We start from the raw sequence: 21,322 nt of genomic DNA on the forward strand, positions 1-21,322 counted from the left end.
TGAGAAAAATATCCAAGCTAATCGGCAAAAGCCTGAATAGGTACCTAGCGAGCAGAAAGTTATCACAACCACTAAGGGCATCATCACAAGGCGTAAATCGAGCCTGCGTCTGAAAAGCTTGGGGGTTAGCTGGGCAGAAACAAGCAGTGCCATGTTACATCTCTGCAGCCTTTTAGGATATGGAGTAGCTGTGAAAAAGGAGAGTGCAGCCAAAGCGGGGAGCAGATTTATAATCGCCCGCGTTGGTGCGAGAACTCCGTTATAAATCATATAGACTTCTTGAGACCTTTTTACGATGAATATGGGCTGCTAAATGTACACCATCAGAAATCTTTTAAGCTTAAAAAGCGTTTTTCAATTAATCACACATGTTATCGACAAAAGAGTTCTTTATTCAGAGGTTACTGGAGCCAGATTCAGAGTGAATGAGAATGTGAAGAAATCCATAAATAAACCTAGCAAACTCTAAACTACCATTTAACCCTAAATCCTTTAAGAATCATGCGGTATTACTGATTCATTCCATATTATTTCTCTTGTTACGTTCGAGTACCATGTAACTTTGTTGATAAAGGCTCAATGGGAGATCCCCTCCCCAGTAATCCATGCAATTACAATCCTCCCTTTGTTGAGATGCCATTGGATTTTGCAGAGCCGAATGGCTGCAATCCCCGGCGTATTTGTTTGAACAAGGTGAAAGATTGATGGGGATTAGAGCTTTAACAAAGACTTCTCCCTTCTAAATGACTCCTATTATTATGTCACAGTAATCAGCACCACCGAGACCAGTATTTGTGATTTTGATGGTATGGGTGGGATGAGAGGAATTGGAAGGAATTTGACTCCACTACAGCAAAACAGCTGAAAGTGGATTAGTTCTGTGGGAAAGAGGGAGGAAAAGGGATGGCACAGCTTGAGGGAAAAGTTCTAACTGACCTTTTGTGGCTCTCTCAGTCGTCTTGCAGTGGTGATAGATAGCCACAGAGACTGAGAAGTCAATAACCCTCCCTGCAGCTCTAATCTTACTAGAACAAGAGAAATCCAGTGGCTCTCTGAATGAGCTCTGATACCTGAAGTCTGCACATGAATGGAAATGTTTCAAGACCTGAGGCTTAGGGGAGAATTAAATCCTTCAAAGTCAAATGAAAAGATCAGCAGTGTCTTTTTTTTTTTTTTCTAATTATGGGCTGTGCTGGTGGTTTAGACCACACTTATCCAATTTTACTTGACAAGTAAATATTGATGAAAGTTGAAAATTTAAAAAGCCAAAAAGACATTTGGTTGAAGAGGAAGGCCACAATTTGATACAAATATGTAGCATTAACCAACCTTTGAATTTCGATCATTTACTTAGATTCTCTAAGCCGAGACGTTTTGCACTCCTGCTTCATTGGTTCATGAGTAGTTTATGATTCAGCCAAAAATAATACCCACAATTTTGCTGCTAGAGCTGGTTTCTCAAAATAACTGCTGCTTTTTAGGCCATTTTAATTTTTTACGCTCTTTTGCTTGTAAAAATAATAATATTTCTTAGAAACTGTAGAGGAAGTCCAAATGTTGACCATTTCCTCCATCGACTATCTAGTGTGGCCACATCGAAGTCCACTTCTTGGTGGCTGATCCCTGCCTCATGACATCTCCTCCACAGGAAGCTTCAGCTGTGGGAAGCTGGTGTAGTTTTCAAACAGAAAGTTTAAAATTTAAAGGAGGTTTTTCTCCTGCAAAGAGGCTAGAACAGAAATAACTGCTGCAGGCCTTAACAATCTTTGCATCCTGCTGTTACAACATATCTGTCCCCACTTAAAACTGACGTCTGAAGCAATGGGTTTATCTCATTTTTTCACTTAGATAAAAAAAATAAGCCAAAACTTTTAATTAAAGCATTAAAATGAGAGTCGATTCTTTTGGTGATTCTGGTCTTTAACCAACTATAATTCTTAAGCAAAAGAGACCTCTTTTTGAACAACTGGACATTAATACACGTGGTATAGCTACGAAGTAAGACAGCAGGTGTCTTACAGATCAGTCATTTTCTGTCTTAAAGAAGAAGTTTATCATACCATTAAGCCATCGCGAATCATGCTGCTCTGTTCGGATTGGATGATGATCTCCGAGGGTACGGAAAATGGCAAAGTCCCTTCCCATGAAATCAGCAGATGTTCCAGAGTACAGCTCTCCATCTGCCGATGAGTTGTTGCAGTCAGAAATAAAGAACCATCTTCACAGCAACCGTGTTCCTTGAGGTCATAAAGGCAGTGGTCAGACTCACCAAGCAGGAGTGACGCTGAAAGCATTTTGGGGTCGTAGGGGCTTTTCCCTCTGCCGTTCTCAAATTGGGAGGCCAGTCGGAATATGTTGTCCTGTGGTGAAAGGGAGTCAAAGTTCAGCTTGAGGCTAATGAAAGCCACATATAAGCCCGGTTGAAGGTACATTTATAGTCTCTGTTTCGAGTTACAATATATTCTCATTATAGCGTTCTATTTTGGGTTTGGGATGCAAAACAAATTCACCCTGACATGAGCAGTGAGTAATGTGTTGTTTTTTTATAACACAGTTGGGCTGCTCTGCCACAGGTCAGCAACAGTTTCTGCAACAGTGAAGTGTAAAGTAAAGCAGGAAAGAGCAAAAATAAGTAATATGTTTTTTTTTTCCATCCGGTGATGGCACTTTTTTAAGCTCAAGTGAACAAATGTCTAAAATAAGGCCTTAATGGTGAAAGCACTCACACCTCTGCCCATTATTGGTCTGCAGAACTCATGCTGGTGCATTGATTACCCTGCAGCCCTCTACTGAGAAAGCTGATTAATCTTTAATGTAAGAGAAGAGTTATTTAATATCTAACTACTACAACTGAACTATTTGCTGCCCCATCTTTTTATCATACAAAAAAAAAAACACACAAATGGAAAGATGATTGCAGTGGTAGACATTTCAGATTCGGCAGCGGCATTGCCACTCCTTACGAAAAGCAAGCATTCATTTAAATTACCTTGTGCACATCCACCAATTTATTAAAAAACCTAGAACTTTTAAATTATGTCGGGGTATATTAAATAATCAAATACCTCTGCTCTTTTGCCCATTTCCAGATAAGCGCAGATGGGGTGGAAGGCTCCTGTTCCACAGATGTACAGATGGGTCTGGTTATACGGTTGAAGGACCCGGATGAAATTAGAACACTCCTTCTGAAACACAAGTGAAAGAAACACAAGGGCTTCAATGTTACAGATGAATTTATACAAGAAATATACAGAACACAAAGTAGGTAAATGACAGTGTATCTCTGTTATTCAGTAGGAAGTCTCATTTTGGTAAAGAAAATTTAAAGAAAATTGTAAAAGTAATCATAGTTACCGAACTTCTATATCTTGTCACGAGACAATTTATTACAGCAATTTTATGTAAAACATTTGAAAAAAAAAAGCCGAAAGGAAAGTAATGCATACATATAATAAAAACATAAAAACTGGCTTTATCTGCATTCATCCACTGAGTTAACATTTTGCAGAACCACCACAACCATAATCACCACAACTGTGCCAGGTCACGTTTTACATGTCTCTACCAGGCTTGCACATCTGGAGATGGACAATCTTGGCTTTCTTGTTGCCACTCTTGCATAAAAGCCAGATTTTTACAGGGGACAACTAATAGTTGTGCTGTCAACAGATCCTCCAATGTGTACAGTGGATCTCTGGCATTCCTCCAAAACGACCATGTGCCTCTTGGCTGCTTCTCTGATTTATGCTCTTCTTGACCGGGCTGTTAATTTGGCAGTATGGCTCGGTCTTAGTGGGGCTGCAGTTGTGGAATACTTTTGCCATATTTTTATGACAGAGTGAATAGTGGTCTGTGTGATTTCCAAAGACTGATAAAGTATGTAAGAAACTAACCCTGCTTCAAACTTATTCCTGATCTGTCTGGTATTCTCCACAGAGGTCTCTTGTTTATCCCAGGCTTAGAAATAGAAATTGCATATCGCTCTCCACTGGAGAGTCAACACTGGAGAGGACATGGGTGCAAATGTCTTGATTTTGCTGGTTGAAGAAAAGACAACATCTCAAAGAAACCTTCAATGCAAAGTAAAGTATGGTCTGTTAGTTGTCTGTATATTTATTGACTGTACCCAGACCAAAAATGAGACTGGCTACTTAAGACCATCTGACTGAGATTGGGTGTATTAACCAAGTTGGGAAGGCAACCTATTGCAAATAATTGCAGAGATGAATATCCTGGTAAAAGGGTTGAGTGGAAATTTTCCTTTCATTTCATTATAATGTATGACTCTGTGTTCTGTCACAAAAAATCCCCTAAAATATGCCTATGTAAGAAAATGTAAAAGAAAAAGTTTAGATGTAGGAATACTTTCATAAGCATTTTGTGTCTTCAAACTGAAAAAAAAAAGAAAAAGACTAACTAATAAGAGAAAGTATCTGGGCTTGGGGAACAGCTTTGATTAAAATCCACTATATGAGCGACTTTCCAGTTGGTTTGGAAAGACTTGCGAGGCAAAGTCTCCATCAAGGAAACCCCACCTGGACGTCAAATCAGAAAAATCAGCCGCAGCTCTTTTAATGATCCATATGCTTGAATTCTCACAAACTGTTTGGTTTGGCTCTCTTCTAACTCTTGATGGTCCCAGCGGTGTGAGACTGTTTATTAGGGCGCTAATCAGCAGCATTGGTTAATGCAGGAGGCTTATTAGCAGCCTCGAGGAACTGATTTAGGCACATATGTTTAAGAGATTAAGCTCAGGTTAGCCCAATTATAAATACATGCTCAATATCCGTCGAACAAATAGGTACACAGCTGCAGGAGGATTTGGAAAAACAGAACACATCACATTAGATGACAGGCAAATTACCCCTTTTCTTTTCCTGCTTCTTTAACACACATTCTGTTCAGACTTTCAAGCTCACAGACGCCTCATTCTGATTATGTGATGATGTGAGGCAAAAATGGATGCAGGGCATCAGGTTGAAGTGATGACATTTTCCAGAGCAGCATGAATTAACAGTGTGATCACAAGAAGCAGTCCTTCCTGCAGCATAGAAATTTCTGTTTTTTTTTTTTTTGGGTGGGGTGGGGGGATTTTTCTCAAAAGGGCAGAAAGTGTTGTTTCAGCTCCAACTATTTTATCTTCCTTGGCAATTTTACTTAAGAAGAAGCTTTGACATTCTGAGAAATAATGTACTTTAGTTTCTTGTTTAAGAGGTTGACCGCTCTCTCCGTTTTGTAGGGATGGAGTTAGAGGGAACTGCTGGCTGGCTCTCAATGGCTAGATTGTTAGCCCGAGAGCAAAACGATAAAAATAGGGATTTATGCTTCCATGGGTAGCTAGAGGGTGAAAGTTTTCTTGACTGGAAGCCTTTCTGGTTTCACGAAAGGAATCGACACCAACACAATTTGGTACCAACGTTAAACGACAAACGATTGATCTTTGAAAATGATCTTTCAAACAGTATGCCATAACATTGCCTTCTCAAATATTGAACAAGGTGTGTTAATAACAGCAGTTACAAAGCTGTCATTTTAGTTGCAATCATAGGACTTGGTGTCAAATTCCCATTAAGGAAAGTAACTTTAGGGGGGCAATTCATCTTACACCTAAATTTCTGTTCAAAAAGATTAGTTTATATTCACTTATTCCACACAAAATGAGTGAAAAGTATTAGTAATATCCATTTAAAATAATCAGTCAGACATTTTATATGACTGAACCTGCATGTAATGCTGCTGCCTTGAATGAATGGGTCTCCGTTCCTTAACGACTTTACCTTCTGTGTTTCCTCTCGTTGAACTGCCGAAGCCCTCTGTCTGCTCACATCATTCTCACGCCCTATTATGTGCATTTCATCAACTTCAATAAAGCCCCTCAAGGGTCAACTGTGTTAAGAATTTAACACGGGTGTCTTTGTTGGATTCGTCAGCTATGCGGTAGGTAAAGTTGCACCTAAACACTGACAGGTGTTAGGAATAGTGACACGAGTGCAGCTGTGAGTTGCCCTCCAGTAATAAACCGTTTTCTTGATCACAAACCGTGACAAACAAAATCCACACGGAGAATAAATGACTCATTTTTGGATACATTTAATCACTCTTTTTGGACAGGGTATTGAGTATGACTCTCCATCACAGAAATGGGTGGACAGATTTGGACATGTGTGGGTAAGTTAAGAAAATAATAATAATAATAAAAAAAAAGGACAGGATCTCTGAGTAAATCCATAAAATGTACTGGACATTTACAAGAAAATTGCTGGATTTTGATTTTCTTTTTCTATGATTACTGGGCAGCAAATCACAAATGACATCAGGAATTTCAACACAAAGCTCGAGTCGTGTGTCTGAACTCATGCTTCAGTACATTGTGGTGCAACAACCTGGACAATGTTACAGTCGCTGGGCGAGGGATAGCAATAAAGTCCTTTGGCATTTTTTACAGGGGGGCAGCTGTTGCATTTGCTTCATGGCTGTAAATTGTGGTTTAGAGAAAGGCATTGCTTTGGGAGCTCTGAATGCTTTGGTAATGTCCTAATCAAGGCCTCTCTGTGTTTTACCCCGTCTCTGCTCTCACCGCTTCATTCTCATAGGTAAACATTTTCACAGCATGCAAATACCTAATTTTGTCTATTGTGCGATTCTGTGAACTCTTTCCTCTGTGTGATGGAGTGCCAGTGCACTGCTCATGTACTTTGGAATGCAAAAGTATTCAAATCTGTTTTCCAGATTGTCTCACAATGCAAGTAGAATTGCACTTTACCCCAAAACCACCCAGTTAAACATCTCGGTCGTAGTATCATGCTGTGGGTGTTCATGTGGGGGAAAAAGTGCAACTAAGTACAGGCAATTAAATAAACATGTTAGAGGGTACTGAAGACGGGAGGCTAGGGTGGAGGTTCAGTTTCCAGAGGAAAAACAAGCCAGAGTAGCTGTAAGATTGTTTGGGCTAACACCTTGGAGGGTGCATGTGTATTAGAATGACCCAGTCAAAGGCCAGAATTAAACTCAACTGATTAGTTGGTCAATCTGTGACAAGACTTGAAAAATGCTCTTCACTTTTTGTCCAACCAAACTGAGCTTCAGCTGTTTTCCAAACATAAATGAACTAATGGATAAATCGCGAGATGTGGAAAGCTGGTAGAAACTCAACCCTATTTACCTGGAGCTGAAACCAGGTTACTAAAATTCAAGAAACACGACTAGCATCACTCATGTTTGATTCTGCTTTGACCACATGTTCTGATCCTGCCAAGGAAAATCCACATCTTGATATTGCTGTTACTATGTTTCACAATTGCGAATTGCACAGTCTGTTCACTTAACATACACTACTTTTAGTAGATCTATCACATAAAGTTATAATCAATGGCTTTAAAGCTTGCATTTGCCACATGCCAAGCTCTTGAATTTCTAAAAAGGGAACGAATGACTTTGCAAGGGGTGATCATTTTCACTTTAAGCGAAACCCAGAAATCTGCCATTGACTCTGAGCCCAGAGGAGCCGCCAAGTTTCAAAAGGATGTGTGCAATTCCAGATAATCCTACAAAACCTGCAGCCCTGCACTCGAAATTCATCCAACCATGAAATTGAGATCAGATACAACACTGAGAGGGCCTTTCTAAACAGCAACACAAAGATAAGATACACTAACACCAGTGAGCATACAAAGTCGGTTGCATGCAGTCCGTGTTCGAGCAGATTTGCCCACGTGAGCCAACAAATGCTGTCAGATAACATGGATTCAGACAAAAGATTTCCACATAAAAATTCACATGCATGCTGGAAGCCTGGTACATAAACATGCTCCACAATTTAATCTATGCATCGTGAAAGCAAATCACCTCAGTGTCCTTGCCCTGTTTATGTACCATGTACACTCAATCCGTAAGATTATTTGCAGGTGTCACTGAGAAACGGTGAACCGGCCCGTAGAGGGTTAAATGTGGCAGAGGTGAAATGGAACATCACCTTTATCAGAGGTAATTTTCTAGCTCTCCAGTTCTATTGTCCCTTCTAAGAATACTCCATCGAGATTCTTACTTCTACTCTAAATAACAATTTAGATTCATCTGAAAAGATTCAGAGAAAAAAAAAAAAGAAAATTGAATGGATAAGGAATATTCAGTCCATGGACAGAATCCAAACATGATGCCATAAAGAATGAGGGACTTACTGCCGAATCCTTCCCTGCCCACTTGCATTCATCCCTCTTGGAGGGGGTGGCAGGCCACGCAATCTGTGCAAAAAGGAGAAAGACAAATTCACATGAGAATGGAGGTTGAGAGAAAGATGAATATGTCCTCTCATGAGACGAATGCAGGGAAGCTGTAAACCAGGGGGATAAAGGGATGCATTTCCACTGAAATTCAGTTGAATTTGCCTTAAATCGATCAATTTTAGGTGACTAAAATTCTGAATACAACGTATTCCCGATAAGCACGTGAAACAGCTCATAGCAAAACAAATTGAAATAAATAGCAAGTTTCACAAAGTAAAACGCGCCATGTGTTTTTGTAAAATACACTGAAAGAGATGAGATGAGAATATTCAGGGGTGTTCAGCAGCTGTTCTCATTCAGATTTTCTCTCGTTAAAAATCTAAAACATAAGGTTGCACTTTTCACTTCAAATATGGTCAGAAAGTTGTGTTTTGCAACTTGACTTGGAGGAGTTTGATCTCACTGTTATTCACATGTGGCCCCTGGTGTCACATTAATTATGAACACACATTGAAGGAATAAGTGTACATGTTTGAGCTGTATTTAAGTAAATCTAAGATGATTATACTCTCAGGACGCCGTTGTGACAGAGCTCTTTCTTTCCTCTCCTGGGCACACAGATGTCAGTAGACAATGGAAATATATGCACATACATGTTCATGCATTAATACATTCTCATATTTCCTTAGTCCAATAATGTGCTCCATCTCCTCTGTGCATCAGCTGCATTTTGTTAACATGAAAACCTAAGCAGCTATTTGGCATTTTCCTGTAATGATGCTAAGCAACGCTTGTAAACAAAAGACAAAATTCAGGGACACATTTCCTCTTTTTTTTTTTACATGTATTTTTCATCAGTTTCTTTTCCCTGTGCAGCTCCCTGCAGCCTGCAGGCAATTCCATGTCAGACCCGTGTGTCTGATAGCAGCCCGAATCAGATAAAAAGACTGCTAACCTAGTCCAGGTGGAGTAATGGAATTACGAACAGCCATGTCTGGACTGAGACAGACGGTGGGCGGAATGAAGGCAAAGAGAAAGAGAGATGAAGTAATGGATTCCAGGGGGGTTTGGGCAACAGAGGAGAGGAGATTTAACTTGAGCGTGTTTCCCTCCAACACACAAATATAAGCAAACTTCAGACTAAAAAGGAGTTTGATTTTTTTTACCTGTTTGTGGTCTCTGTTTATATTGACTAAGTCAAATGAGAAGATATAGTCCTCGGCTCCAACCAGCAGTCTCCCTCGCTCCTCGTCCAATAAGAATGTGTCATAGCCCGAACTATTTGCCAGGCCATTAAAGGTAAGGAGGTTACTGGATTCTAACATTTCTGAAAGAAAGAAATACAAACAAAGAGTCACAAAAATGCAAAGTTGAATTTCAAGCACAAGCAGTACCAGTAAATATATTCCAGCTTTCTAACATTCTTCTTTGTTAATAGCTAAATAAAAAAAATAATAATAATTAAAAAAAATGAAATTACATATATGTATATATATTTTTTTCTTTTCCTAATCATAATGTGAGGCACTGCAAAATTATGACTGAGGACATTACATGTTTCATTAATGTCCACATAAATATTTGCAGGCGCTCACAGACCGAAGCATGCCATTCAAGTCCAGCATTAGCAGTTTTAAGAACTCACAGCATGTCACAATCAGGAACCGAGCTCAGACTGCTCAGCCGTGTGATTGGTTGAATAATTCATAATGGAGTCAGAAACAGTGGAAACACTTCATGTAAGGAATTATGCGTGGGTGGTTTCATGTATCTGCAAATAGGATATTACATAAATTACCATTAAGGGATTTATGACTGCAAATGTACTTCTGCACAATGTTTCATTTGGATGCACAGATTCGTGTAAGGTATGAGATGTCGATGTGTTACAGTGCTAGAAGAAAACCAAAAGCAATTGGTGGCCTTAGGTCCAGCTGCTACTTTATCTATAAGTTAAAGATTTAAAATTCAGCTATAAGCCCTGACCGTGTATACTATTGAATCAGTTTTGCAATATGTTAAAGAAGAGGAAACTTGTGAGGCAAAACTCTGAGGCAAACCAAAGGAAAAACTGAGAGGAAAAACTGCTGTCTATTGAGCCATTTTCTATTAAGCCATTTGTTCTGGATTCATGTTCAGGAAACTTTAATAATAGCAGGTTTGGTTTGTCCCTCTAGAGATTTGTACTGGGCAAAGTTGATCTATTTTAATATTTTTTGTGGGAAAATTCTCAATTTTAACCAGAACCACAAAAGGAGATGAAGTAGCAGCAAGAGAAAGTTTTCAAATAACTTTAAGCGATTCTAGTGGGATGTTCACAACATTAAGTTGTAAGATAGATACAGTGTGAATATGAAAGATGTAGAAAAAAAAGATCAAAATTATTAAAGTTATGGTACACCTTCACACTTCAAGATACAAAGTCAAGTACCATACTGTGCACATAAACAAAAGAATAAAAAAAATATTTAATACATATTTCTATAGCGGACAGTAAAGTTTTATTGTATTTCAGTGTCTAAAATATTATTCTAGATATTAATACTTTTTCACAACAATAACAAGCAAAATGTTAGCTTTTCTGAAACAGGCAAGGCAGTCTAAAACTAAATTTTGCACAAAAACTAAAGTTTTACTGAATACACAACATGTGGGAGAATAAAACATCAAGCAAGATTAGACACCAAAGACATTGATTCATGACATCAAAACAGGCACAACCAAATAAATACACATAAGAGAATAAAACGCGGCTTGCTGGGGAGTAATAGAAGGCATCGGCAGCCGGTCACGGTGTGTAAGATCTTGGACATCTGTCCACATGAAAGAAGGAACTGATGGAAAGGGAGGTAGATGAAGGACACTGTGTTTCTATCCACTTTGAAGGAGCAACAGGCGGGTGGCATGGGGCTGCGAGAGGGGCGTGGTTGTCACCTAATAAAGACGGTTGCACCATATCCACGTCAGTTGAATTTGCGTTTGAAGGAAGCAGAGTGGGTGGGTGTGGGTATGAGTTTGTGTGAACATTTGTAGAGTGCCAGAGAAGGGAACGTGTGTGGGCTTCATGGTGGAGAGATCATTACTATATTTCAAAATCCTGCCATTTGCAAATACATGGCTACCATAACTGTCACCACTTCAATTCTATCAGATTGGGATTATTTAGAAAATGCATCGATTTAAGAACTTTGATTCAAATCTGCTTTTAAGCAACCAACCCGAATCTACAGAAATGTAGAGAAACTGATGATGTGTTTTGATATGAAGTCAAGAGTTTTTCATTCTTATGTTTCAGCAATGAAAAACTCGACATGGACACAGGAAAATAAATTACAGCTAAAAGATTTTGGGATGGCAAAATTGATGGGAAAAGAAAAAAAAGAAGTTGTCATGCAAAGTCTGTATGTGATGACCCGTGTGATGTGAAAACAAGCTGAATCCAGGAGCTAATCCAACACGAACTCTGTCACGAAAGGTTTCCTCTAAATGAGCCGAGGTAGAAAAAAAAAAAGAAAGAAAGACAGACAGACATACATCTCTCGCCATGTGGTGATCTTTGACAAAGACAAGGTGGCCTGTGCACACGAAAACACAGAGGGCTTTATCTGGGCTGAGATCTGCTGTGGTTTGGGAAAAAATTCTGAGAGAACTGGGGCGTAAGCACCTAAGGACCTCCAACCTAAACACAGACACGCTCGTTTGGAAATGGGAGCACAAGAGACGGGGAACAGCAGAGCTCATACAAAATATAGCAACTGAGCGGAGAACATGCATATTCACAGAGAACATAAACTCTGGCACACAAAGGAAAAGGAGATTTATCATAAATGCACCGTGTTATTTTTAAAAATGCAAACCCCACTCTTAGACCTACACCGTGACTCGGAATACATATATCACATCACACAGGTTCTACTTGAAAACAGATACGTTCAGTCAATTCTAATCTAGCTGAGTTTTTACTTACGCAGCACAAGCTAGTTTAGCAACAGCATGTAGAACACGGTCCCTAACCTGGGACCCCCAAACACACACACACACACACACACACACACCAACACTGTGATGAATGTGGCCCCCTTGCCACATACAGCAGGCTCATGCAACCCATTTAGTGCACACAGATACTGACACAAAAACTTCTCCGTACACATTCACTGAACACAATCCAGCCGGACACATGCAATCTTTCTCCATTCAGTATTCATTTTGTGCTCTTTTCTTTTACACAAACGCACCTTCTGCTCATGTTCAATCACAAATTCTACCGCCCACATGTGGAACCTGAAACTACACTGCCATAAAGATGCACTAACATGCACTCATGCACTCAAACATGCAAAAAGACGCCATACCTGCATTCACATGAAATCCCTGAAATCTTGTGATTTAATTAAGCTTCTGAATTAACTTTACTTAAAGAAAGAATGGAAACTTGGTCACAAATCCTTATTTACACACAAAGCTCATGTTTAGCAGCTGGAAAGCTATTCATACCTTCAACCTTCCTACTGTGCCTTGCTGCAAACACAATATTCTATGTATTTTAATAAGGTTCTGGGTGATAAACCAATGCAAGGTGTTTCATTGTGTGAAGTTTAAAAATAATACATAGTTTAGAAAATCTAGAGTAACTGTGGCATGTATTTGTGTTCAGGTACTGTTGACATCTATAGACAAAATCTTGAAAATTGCTCTTTGAACATCAACTGAAGTCAGATTGGAGAGTAATTTTGAAGTCTTGCTACAGCTTCTCAGTTGGTTTACTTCTTAATGCAGATTTTCTTTCGGGATCGCCTGAATCAACACTAAGTGGGCTTCCCTGTTGGAAAAGAGCGTAATATTCTCCAACAATCCTTCAGGGCCATCGTTAATATGTTTCATTTCTACTTAGTTCAAATTACGGACAGGTGGATTCCACACACAGATTAGGTGAATTCCCTGTGTCCAGAAGTGCTAAATCCATTTGGACCTCCCAACAGACACACAGCTGTCATGTTGTTATGTAATTGTGAATAAATCTGGAGTCCATCTTGAGCGTACAATAAAACTGTCTCATCAAAATTAACATACTGCAAGAACTCAGCCTTTCGTATCAGTGAACGTTACACCAGACCAGCAGAAATAATAATAAACTCCTTCAAAACAGATCACTTCTGCAAAATGCTACAACAGTTGTGTTTATACCAGTGTTGGAATAATTGAAACACAATATTTTACTCATAAGTTCAATTTCTACTCTAAACAGCAAAAATTATGATAATTCAGTGGTTGTCAACTGTTGAAAAAAGAAGAGGAAAAATTATTTGTGCTGTCCTTGTACTGGAGAATAAATGTGTGAAGACGGTGAGAAATTTTCTCCAATAAATGCATGTTTTTCTTTTTAAATGAAATCAAATGACTTGCTTGAGAAGTGCCTATGTTTTTCTGTTGTTCATATTAAAACAGCCATCTTTCGAAAATTGTGAAATAAAATACGTTTTAATTTTGTGGCAAACTTCTTCCATAGATGCCACTAAAACCATACTTATCATTCTTGAAAAATAAAACGGTAAAATGTAAAGGCTTGAAAGGATCTCAACACCCAAAGATACAAAAAAAAAACAAACAAATAAATAAATGAAATAAAAAATACAAATAAAAAGTCTGATATTTTAGTGTATGAAAAAAATACATTTTAATTTCAATCAATGGCACAAAATGCTGAATGGACACAAATTTCTGTACTAAGTTTCAATGAATGGAACAAAAAAAAAAGAGTATGAAAAATACTATTATTGTCAAAATACAAATGTGGGCAAGAATTTTATTAACAAGCAAGAAATATCCAAACTTGAAATAAAAAATTAAAAAATTACAAAAATGATTATTACCATACCAAGTTACAACATCTCATCAGCATTTTATATTAATTTAAATATTATGACATACATTAGTATGCTGTCAAAACCATGTTCTAATACACAGACAAGAGTATTTTTAATTGTCACAGTATTGGGCAGCTGTTTAGGAGTCAAGTAGCCACAACTGTAAAAGCACAATTCAATCTATTGGTGTAGTTTGAAAATAATCAGTTGAAGTTGTACATTTTTTTAATTTGGCAAAAAAAGCTACTGTGAACTTAGATCTAAAAATATAGTAAAAGGTTTTGGTTAATAGCTTTAGATCAAGTTGTTCCTTTTTTTTTTTGCAAAACCAAAAAATATCTTGATTTTGTCTCAAAAAACTAAAGGAGAATTTTTTGCCAATGTAAGGGATTTTCATTAAAAGCACCCAAAGCACTTAAAATTTTTATTTAATTCATGCACACAGAAAAAAATATAAAGAGAAGTATAGCTTGAAACTGGCAAGTACAAGCAAGTCATTGACATAAATTAGCATTTGGGTCTCTATCATATTTCAGTACAGAAAATAATGTGCATCATGTATCACAAAGCTTTGAAAATAAAAAAAAAAAAAATAAAAAAAAACTACATTCAAAATTCAAGTGCAATTGTCTATGGAGTGCCCTTCACTCCCCCATTCAGCAAGCAGGCAGGCATTTTTAGACGCCTACATGCCACGCAATGGCGGAATAATGAAACTCCATGAAAGAAAGGAGACGGGGCATTAAATTATGTTTATCTGAATGTCGCCTCATGCGGCTGCGCAAATGTGCATTTGAGTGACGGGAAACACAAAAGCCCCACAGCAGAAAACACTTGACTGCGATCCAGCAAATAGATGGCATTCCATAAGAACATTGCAGCTCTTTTCAAGAGTTGTTTCACCCATTAATTGTGCAGCAAATGCTCTAAAAAGGAGAATTATTTTCAAGAAATAAGTTCTTTGCAAAAACCAAAAACTACACAATAATAATTAGATAAAGAGAAATTTAGAACCCCAAAATGCCATAGTTAGAAAATGTCTAAGTATTTTTCTTTTAAATAGTTAGCAAATTGTGCAGTAAGAAGCACAATTTGCTGCTCCCATGGCAGCCACAAAACACAGGTGTTGGAAAATAAAAACAAAACACACACATGTAAAAAAAAAAACAGAAAAAACAACAACAAAAAAACAGACAGCCGCCCGATGGAAATTTGCTTTAAGCTTTTCTAAAGAAAGCGCTAATATAATATCTTAAGCTCAAGGATGCCCACACATGCCAGAAAAAGTTCACCACTTCGCTTTTTCCTTTTAAAACACAGTAGCAGGTGTGGGGTGGTTTCCCTGGCGACCATCTGTATAATAACACAACCCAACCTATGAGAGACCTCATTCAGGTGTGACAGACCGACAGGAAACAGGTTCTCTTTCAGCGTGAATTTTTACCATGAACTCTGAGGCAAAGAGCACCTCTATTGTGACTTTTCAGATCAGAAAGAAAATATGAGACTGGATGAATTCAGTGTCGACTTAATTTTCGCTGCAATTTTGGCATTTAAAACCAATCAGCAGTTTATTTTTCACAAGCAAACTGATCCATAACCAATACAACTCCAATTATAAATCGACTGTGACTAGAGTTTATCGATGACATTTGTGATACACATTCTAGGGATTGTTTTTCTATGCCGTTGCAAAGGCTTCCGTCTTATTTTTCCTCTCCGATTTCCCTCATGTGCAATATGTGGCAGCTAGCGCCTGGGTTTAAAGCAGAGGGGATAAAGTTGCTACTAATTTTAATGATTAGAACATAAAAAAATTGACATATTTAGTTCTGATTATTGTTTTTCTGTTTTTAAAATTAACATTTGGCCAGCACACACACCACTTTTTGATTCTCTGTGAAACGCAGCAACAGTGACTTCACCAGAAGGCTGTAAAAGTAAAGTAGGAGTCTTTCAATCACCAAAGGGCAGTAAATGTTCAAAGTTGCTGTATTCTTGACTTTATAACTGCGCAACGAAGGAAGCGACATCAGTCGTCCTCTGCCTCCCGTAGCCTTGCAACTGTTGCTAAGAAAATAAACTTTTAAGCGAAGTTGAACTTTTGACAAGTGTCTTCATTGTTCAAAGCATAAATGCAGCAAATTTAGACAAAGAAATTCTTGCTGACCTTCACAATAAGAGTTTAAAGCACAAATGCTTTGAGGTGAAGTTTGACAAACATACTTTAAAGACAGTTTAAAAAAGATAAGGATGATTGACGAATCTCACCTTGGCTTGTCAAAACACAGCTGTCTGATTGCTGGGTGCACTATGGTCTGCAGAATGCAATTAGTCTGTAACTATGTTTAATAAAGAGACAGTTATGAAATACTAATAAGATCAATAATAATATACATAATACATACTAGTACTAACAACCATATTGATTATATTTATGCACCTAATCTTATTTAAGGTACTGTAAATAATTTTATTACATCCATATTTTTTTGTATGTTTTGAAAAAAAATCCCCATTAATAGTGACATTCAAAATGAATAGACACAATATGTATGATACAAATGTTTGCATTATTACATAACTACTGAAGATTGTAATTTGTTTGTGACATTAATTTAATAACATGCTAGCTGTTTGAATTCATTATCTTTAATATTTATCACTTGTACAAACACAGAACAATCAGAAATGTTCTATGATTTATGACTGGCAGACAAAATTTAAAGGGCTATGTATTTGTCCATTAAATATTTAACAGCTGTTGGGCTTATTTTTATTTTCCAACAGTATAAGTTTCATCGACTCCCCGGATATCCGAAGAAGGTCCTGGGTATACATTACTGGACTTACTATTTCTTCCAAAAAAAAAATGTTGACGCAAATTTGAAATATTTAGTTTCATTTTAGCCGTATTTATACGAACAATCTTAATAAGACAGTGGATATGTGTCTAATTTTAATGACAGTATATATGACTAGAGACACTAATTGTAGTATTGGTGAAGGAAACATTTATGCTGCAGGAAAATGGAATAATCCCTACCAGATCCACTTCAACAACTCTAGCTTATATTTAAAAAATGCATATAAAAATTGTACACAATCATCCAAATATTTTCTATTTTTACATCCATTTGAATAGCCTGAAAATATGTTGAATTTTACTCAAAGATTTTCTAATCCACAACTCTGGACTTATGTTCGCTTCCCCTTCTGAAAACGAGAGAGAGATCGAGAAGAGGGAGACCGGATCGGAAAAACACATTTCACTAGAGGATTTGACGGGATAAGCAAAGCAGTAAAAGTGTAGCAGAGTGAGAGATAAAGGCAGCAGAAACCTAAAATCAAGGATAATGACAGCAGGCTAAGCCAGAAACATGAGCTCACATGAAAAACACTCACACAACAAAAGCAGTAAAATGTGGAACCATTTCATTAGCGTGTATCTCCTGTAGTCATTGGACGGCTGGACCGCAGAGACCAGCGCTTTGACCACAGACTGCTTGGGGCCTAGTTGCCAGCTGTAGGGATCCCGCTAACACACAGTGCTCAAATGCTCACAGGATAACCAGGCTGTCTGGGAAAACACACACATGCACATTTCTCTTTGGTATGTAAATAAAGGCACCGATGTGAGCCTGATGGAATAGAATAAACTGTTAAAATGGGTTGTGTCTATCACAATATCACTCCTGCAGAAAAAGGGAAGATAGTGCTATCACCATGCAGTTTGATGGATGGACTTTGAGAGGAACCAGGCTGTGGTTATCATGGCTGTGTCTGGAGCCTGAGCCTGTTAGTGCAGCCTGTCAGCCGCACGGTGTAGCTGAATGTCAGCGCTGCCATTTTATTACAAATTAATGAGGCGAGGCTAGAGATCTGAATGTAACCCCAGCAAAGTGTGACATCGAACACACTGAAGCGAAAGACGGACTCAGTAATAAATCTAAGGACAAAACCAAAGATCCCAGCTCGCTACAATATCTGAGGATAACGTGTTACACTTTTTTGTGAATTAAATGAATTTTTTAAATGTCTTCACACTGAAGAATTACTACGTGTAAACTGTAATCTTTAATTTGTTAATTTTTGAGGTTTTTCTTTTGGGGAAAAAAATAGTCAAGGGAAAGAAAAACCAATACACAGCAAACTGTTAACAAAAAAAAAAAAAAAATTCTTTAATTGTTTTTAATTTAACGATAATGCACAATGCTCTGACTTACACCTATTCCAAGCAACAAATCCTTACATTTTCCTGTGACTTGTTCACCGTGTTTGTTTGCCTGCTAATCTTATCCTTTTGTCACTCATTCTGCGCGTCTCTCCTTAAAGATGTCCCTCTTTTTCGTAACAGGACTCTGCTCAGATTGAACGGTGCACCCTTTCTCCATCTGACTGACAAGACTTAGCAGGTGGTGGGACCCATTCATACCCACATTACTGCAATCTGCACAAGGCTGTAACCTAAGCCTGCGTCCCAAACACAGATGCATAGACACAGGATATTTTTCTGGTGTGCATGCCTGCGCATTTCTTAAGTACACATAGACCAAAAAGTCTTTATGTATGCAACACCCAGACACTAATTGGTAAATAAACACAAACACTGCTGGCGCTATCTCCTGTCGTGGCTTTTTGACTTCTGATCATATTTTTTGATAAGTTCTGTATGTGTTTGAATGTATTTTCTTTTACGGGAGATATACTACATTCCGACGAACAACCTTGGGAGAAAGCCAAAGATGAGGAACGAGCCAGTACGAGATTTTCAAGATATGGTAAGGTTGAGTAGAGATTCTACAGCTTCACAGTTTTTAGACAAACACTTACAACAAAATTGGACATCACTATGCATTAAGGCTTTATTTAAAACATGTTATACGAGCTGAGTTTACTGACAAGTAATTTTTTTTTAACACTTCTAAACATTTACCATTTTTTTTACTTTTATTTTGATATATAGTGAATTCACAGAATAAGTATCAGTTAAATTTAGCAGTAGTTTCCTCTTAAACATAGTTCCGATCCCCACCTGTTTATATACACTCTTCCCATCACAGTTAGAGGATTGTTTTAAGTACTTCAAATACTCTGGTCTATCAGTGTAGACTACATCTCTGGAATTTAAAAACAAGGTTTATTTAACACATCCTCACTCTTGCTTTTATTTTTGCTTTTGTTTTTTTCTTTAGCTAAGAACATAGCAATAATCAGGTTCTTTAATGTCTTCTCCTGACATCTGTTTCTATTCGTCTGTTTCCATCAACGTTCAAATAAGAAACAAGAGAATGACTGCGTGGAACGACTAAACTGTGCCAAAGACAACATGGACTGCAGCTCTTTTCTTTACCCAAGCACTGAACTGATGCTTAGAATACCTTTCAATTTAATTGACATTAATGTCAATGTGAAAAATATAATGGAGGAGTATACTCAGGGCTTTATTGCACAAAATAATATGCCTCTTTGCTGTTCTGCTCTTAATAGAACATGCTGGTATTAGATTGGCTGTCTGCTTCAGTTGCCATTCTGCAGGCACAGCTACACCACAGAGCTGCTGCTTGAGTTATCATCATTTAAGATAATCATTTAAGCTTCATTTTCCACTTCAAGATTTTATATATGTATTTTTTATGACAGGAAACATTTCCAAACAGCTGATTTTGTAAGCACTGGAAAAACATACCAGCTTTCTTTCTGCCAGCTGACTGGTGGTGCACAGGGCCGTTGCTGTAATTATCCATGCAGACAGAGAATAGTTCAGTCGTTTCAGCTCTCTGATTCATGAAAAGACGTACAATCTGGCAAAACGATGTCACATCACATTTCGGCAGGTTTTAAGCCACGCATTTTATATCCCTAGTCACCAGGCTTACCACAGAGACATCAAAAAGACATTTCCACAAATTAAAGTCAAATTGCTTAATGTTTTGTTCCAAAGAAAAAGCTAGTGACTTATTTCTTGATGGCTGGACAAATGGCTTTTGTTTTTGCAAGTTGAGCTGTGTCATTGGGCAATTATCTGTGGGGCAACAAGAGTCAGCACAAACGTGTCTGCTTACAGATTCATCATACCATCTTTCAACTTGTGGACCAGTTTGGTGGGAGCTTAGCAAACTCTGTGGTCGGGTTTGTGAGTGAGTGCATGGAAATGAATTACATTCAAGTTTAACGTGGGGGCATATTGTAATGGAGGCTACTGGAAAACATTGGTTGTGCCACTGAAATGCGGCTGCGTGGGAGCAAAGATGAAGGTTTAGTAAGTGTGTGAGTGTGTGTGGGTGTCTGTCAAAATACAGTTGAAAAGACTAACAACCAAGGAAAAGATACGTATTAACTGACCTGCAATCAAAGAGACAGAAAAAGGAGACAAGTTTAAAAAAAAAAGCCCCCACACACAGACTTCTTAAAGATTGCACTTAGGGTTTGTGGTGTTGTGGTTCCTTCACAGACAACTTAGCCACAGGAGAGGGAAGGAAAGAACTATGAGAACGAGAGAAAAGGAGGGAGATGGAGGCAGGCATCTCCAAGGTTGGCGCGTTGGGAGTACACCTTGTAATTAACTACATCCGCTCTGTCAGCCGCAGCCAGTAGAACGGACAGATACAGACGAGAGACTCTCCAAATGTGATACACACATGGTAATTCACACATCAAAGAAAAAACAGGTGGTAAAAATGAGAACAGATAAACCAACACACATGCAAACACCCACAAACATACAAACTGCAGTTATCTTACTGGAATTCAGTCACTCCTAGACATACACAGGCTTATAATGGTGTTTAGACCAGACATCCCTGAGAGCAGTTCCACACCAAGTGTATTTACAAGCCAACTGCGGATGTCTAATCCCTTTCACAGTTTTGTTCTGTCTTTCTTTTTCTTGCTTTGATTGATGAGGAGAATGGTATGAAGAGGTCGTGTGGTGGGGTCACTTAACCCTTAATATCCTAACATTTTTTACTCTTGGCTTCTTTTTCAATTGCTAAAAGGTCCAAAGTTCCAAAGTTTATGCCATGTCCACTTCCACTGTTGGCATGTCTGTGCCTCGGCTGACCTTTAGGGGTCAGTGTTACTCCTGATGGCTGCCTACTGTGTGCCAGATTGCCATTCAGGGATCCATGCGACTATAGGTTCCGCCTTAATTCACAAAAGTGTATCACTGTCTCCTGTAATTCTTATGGTAAAACAGTAACCTTAAATTGGCTCCTCTCGTTCCCTCAAAGT

General features: G+C 38.2%; 1 protein-coding gene across 2 annotated transcripts in view; it reads right to left on the reverse strand.

Moving 5' to 3' along the window:
* sema3aa (sema domain, immunoglobulin domain (Ig), short basic domain, secreted, (semaphorin) 3Aa) overlaps nt 1–21,322 on the reverse strand; it is a 35,323-nt gene that overhangs the window by 10,597 nt on the left and 3,404 nt on the right. Inside the window, exons 2-6 of one of the 2 annotated variants that reach the window (XM_055054876.1) lie at nt 9,389–9,549; nt 8,178–8,240; nt 3,066–3,182; nt 2,270–2,360; nt 2,061–2,180 (exon numbers count right to left, since the gene is read on the reverse strand). In XM_055054876.1, coding sequence (XP_054910851.1) covers nt 2,061–2,180; nt 2,270–2,360; nt 3,066–3,182; nt 8,178–8,240; nt 9,389–9,549 — 552 coding nt within the window. Of the gene's footprint in view, nt 1–2,060; nt 2,181–2,269; nt 2,361–3,065; nt 3,186–8,177; nt 8,241–9,388; nt 9,550–21,322 lie in introns of both variants that reach the window. The other variant, XM_055054874.1, reaches the window with a different exon arrangement.

This window comes from Poeciliopsis prolifica, unplaced genomic scaffold (assembly GCF_027474105.1).
Source record: "Poeciliopsis prolifica strain line A6 unplaced genomic scaffold, Auburn_PproV2 SCAFFOLD040, whole genome shotgun sequence".
Lineage (NCBI taxonomy): Eukaryota > Metazoa > Chordata > Actinopteri > Cyprinodontiformes > Poeciliidae > Poeciliopsis > Poeciliopsis prolifica.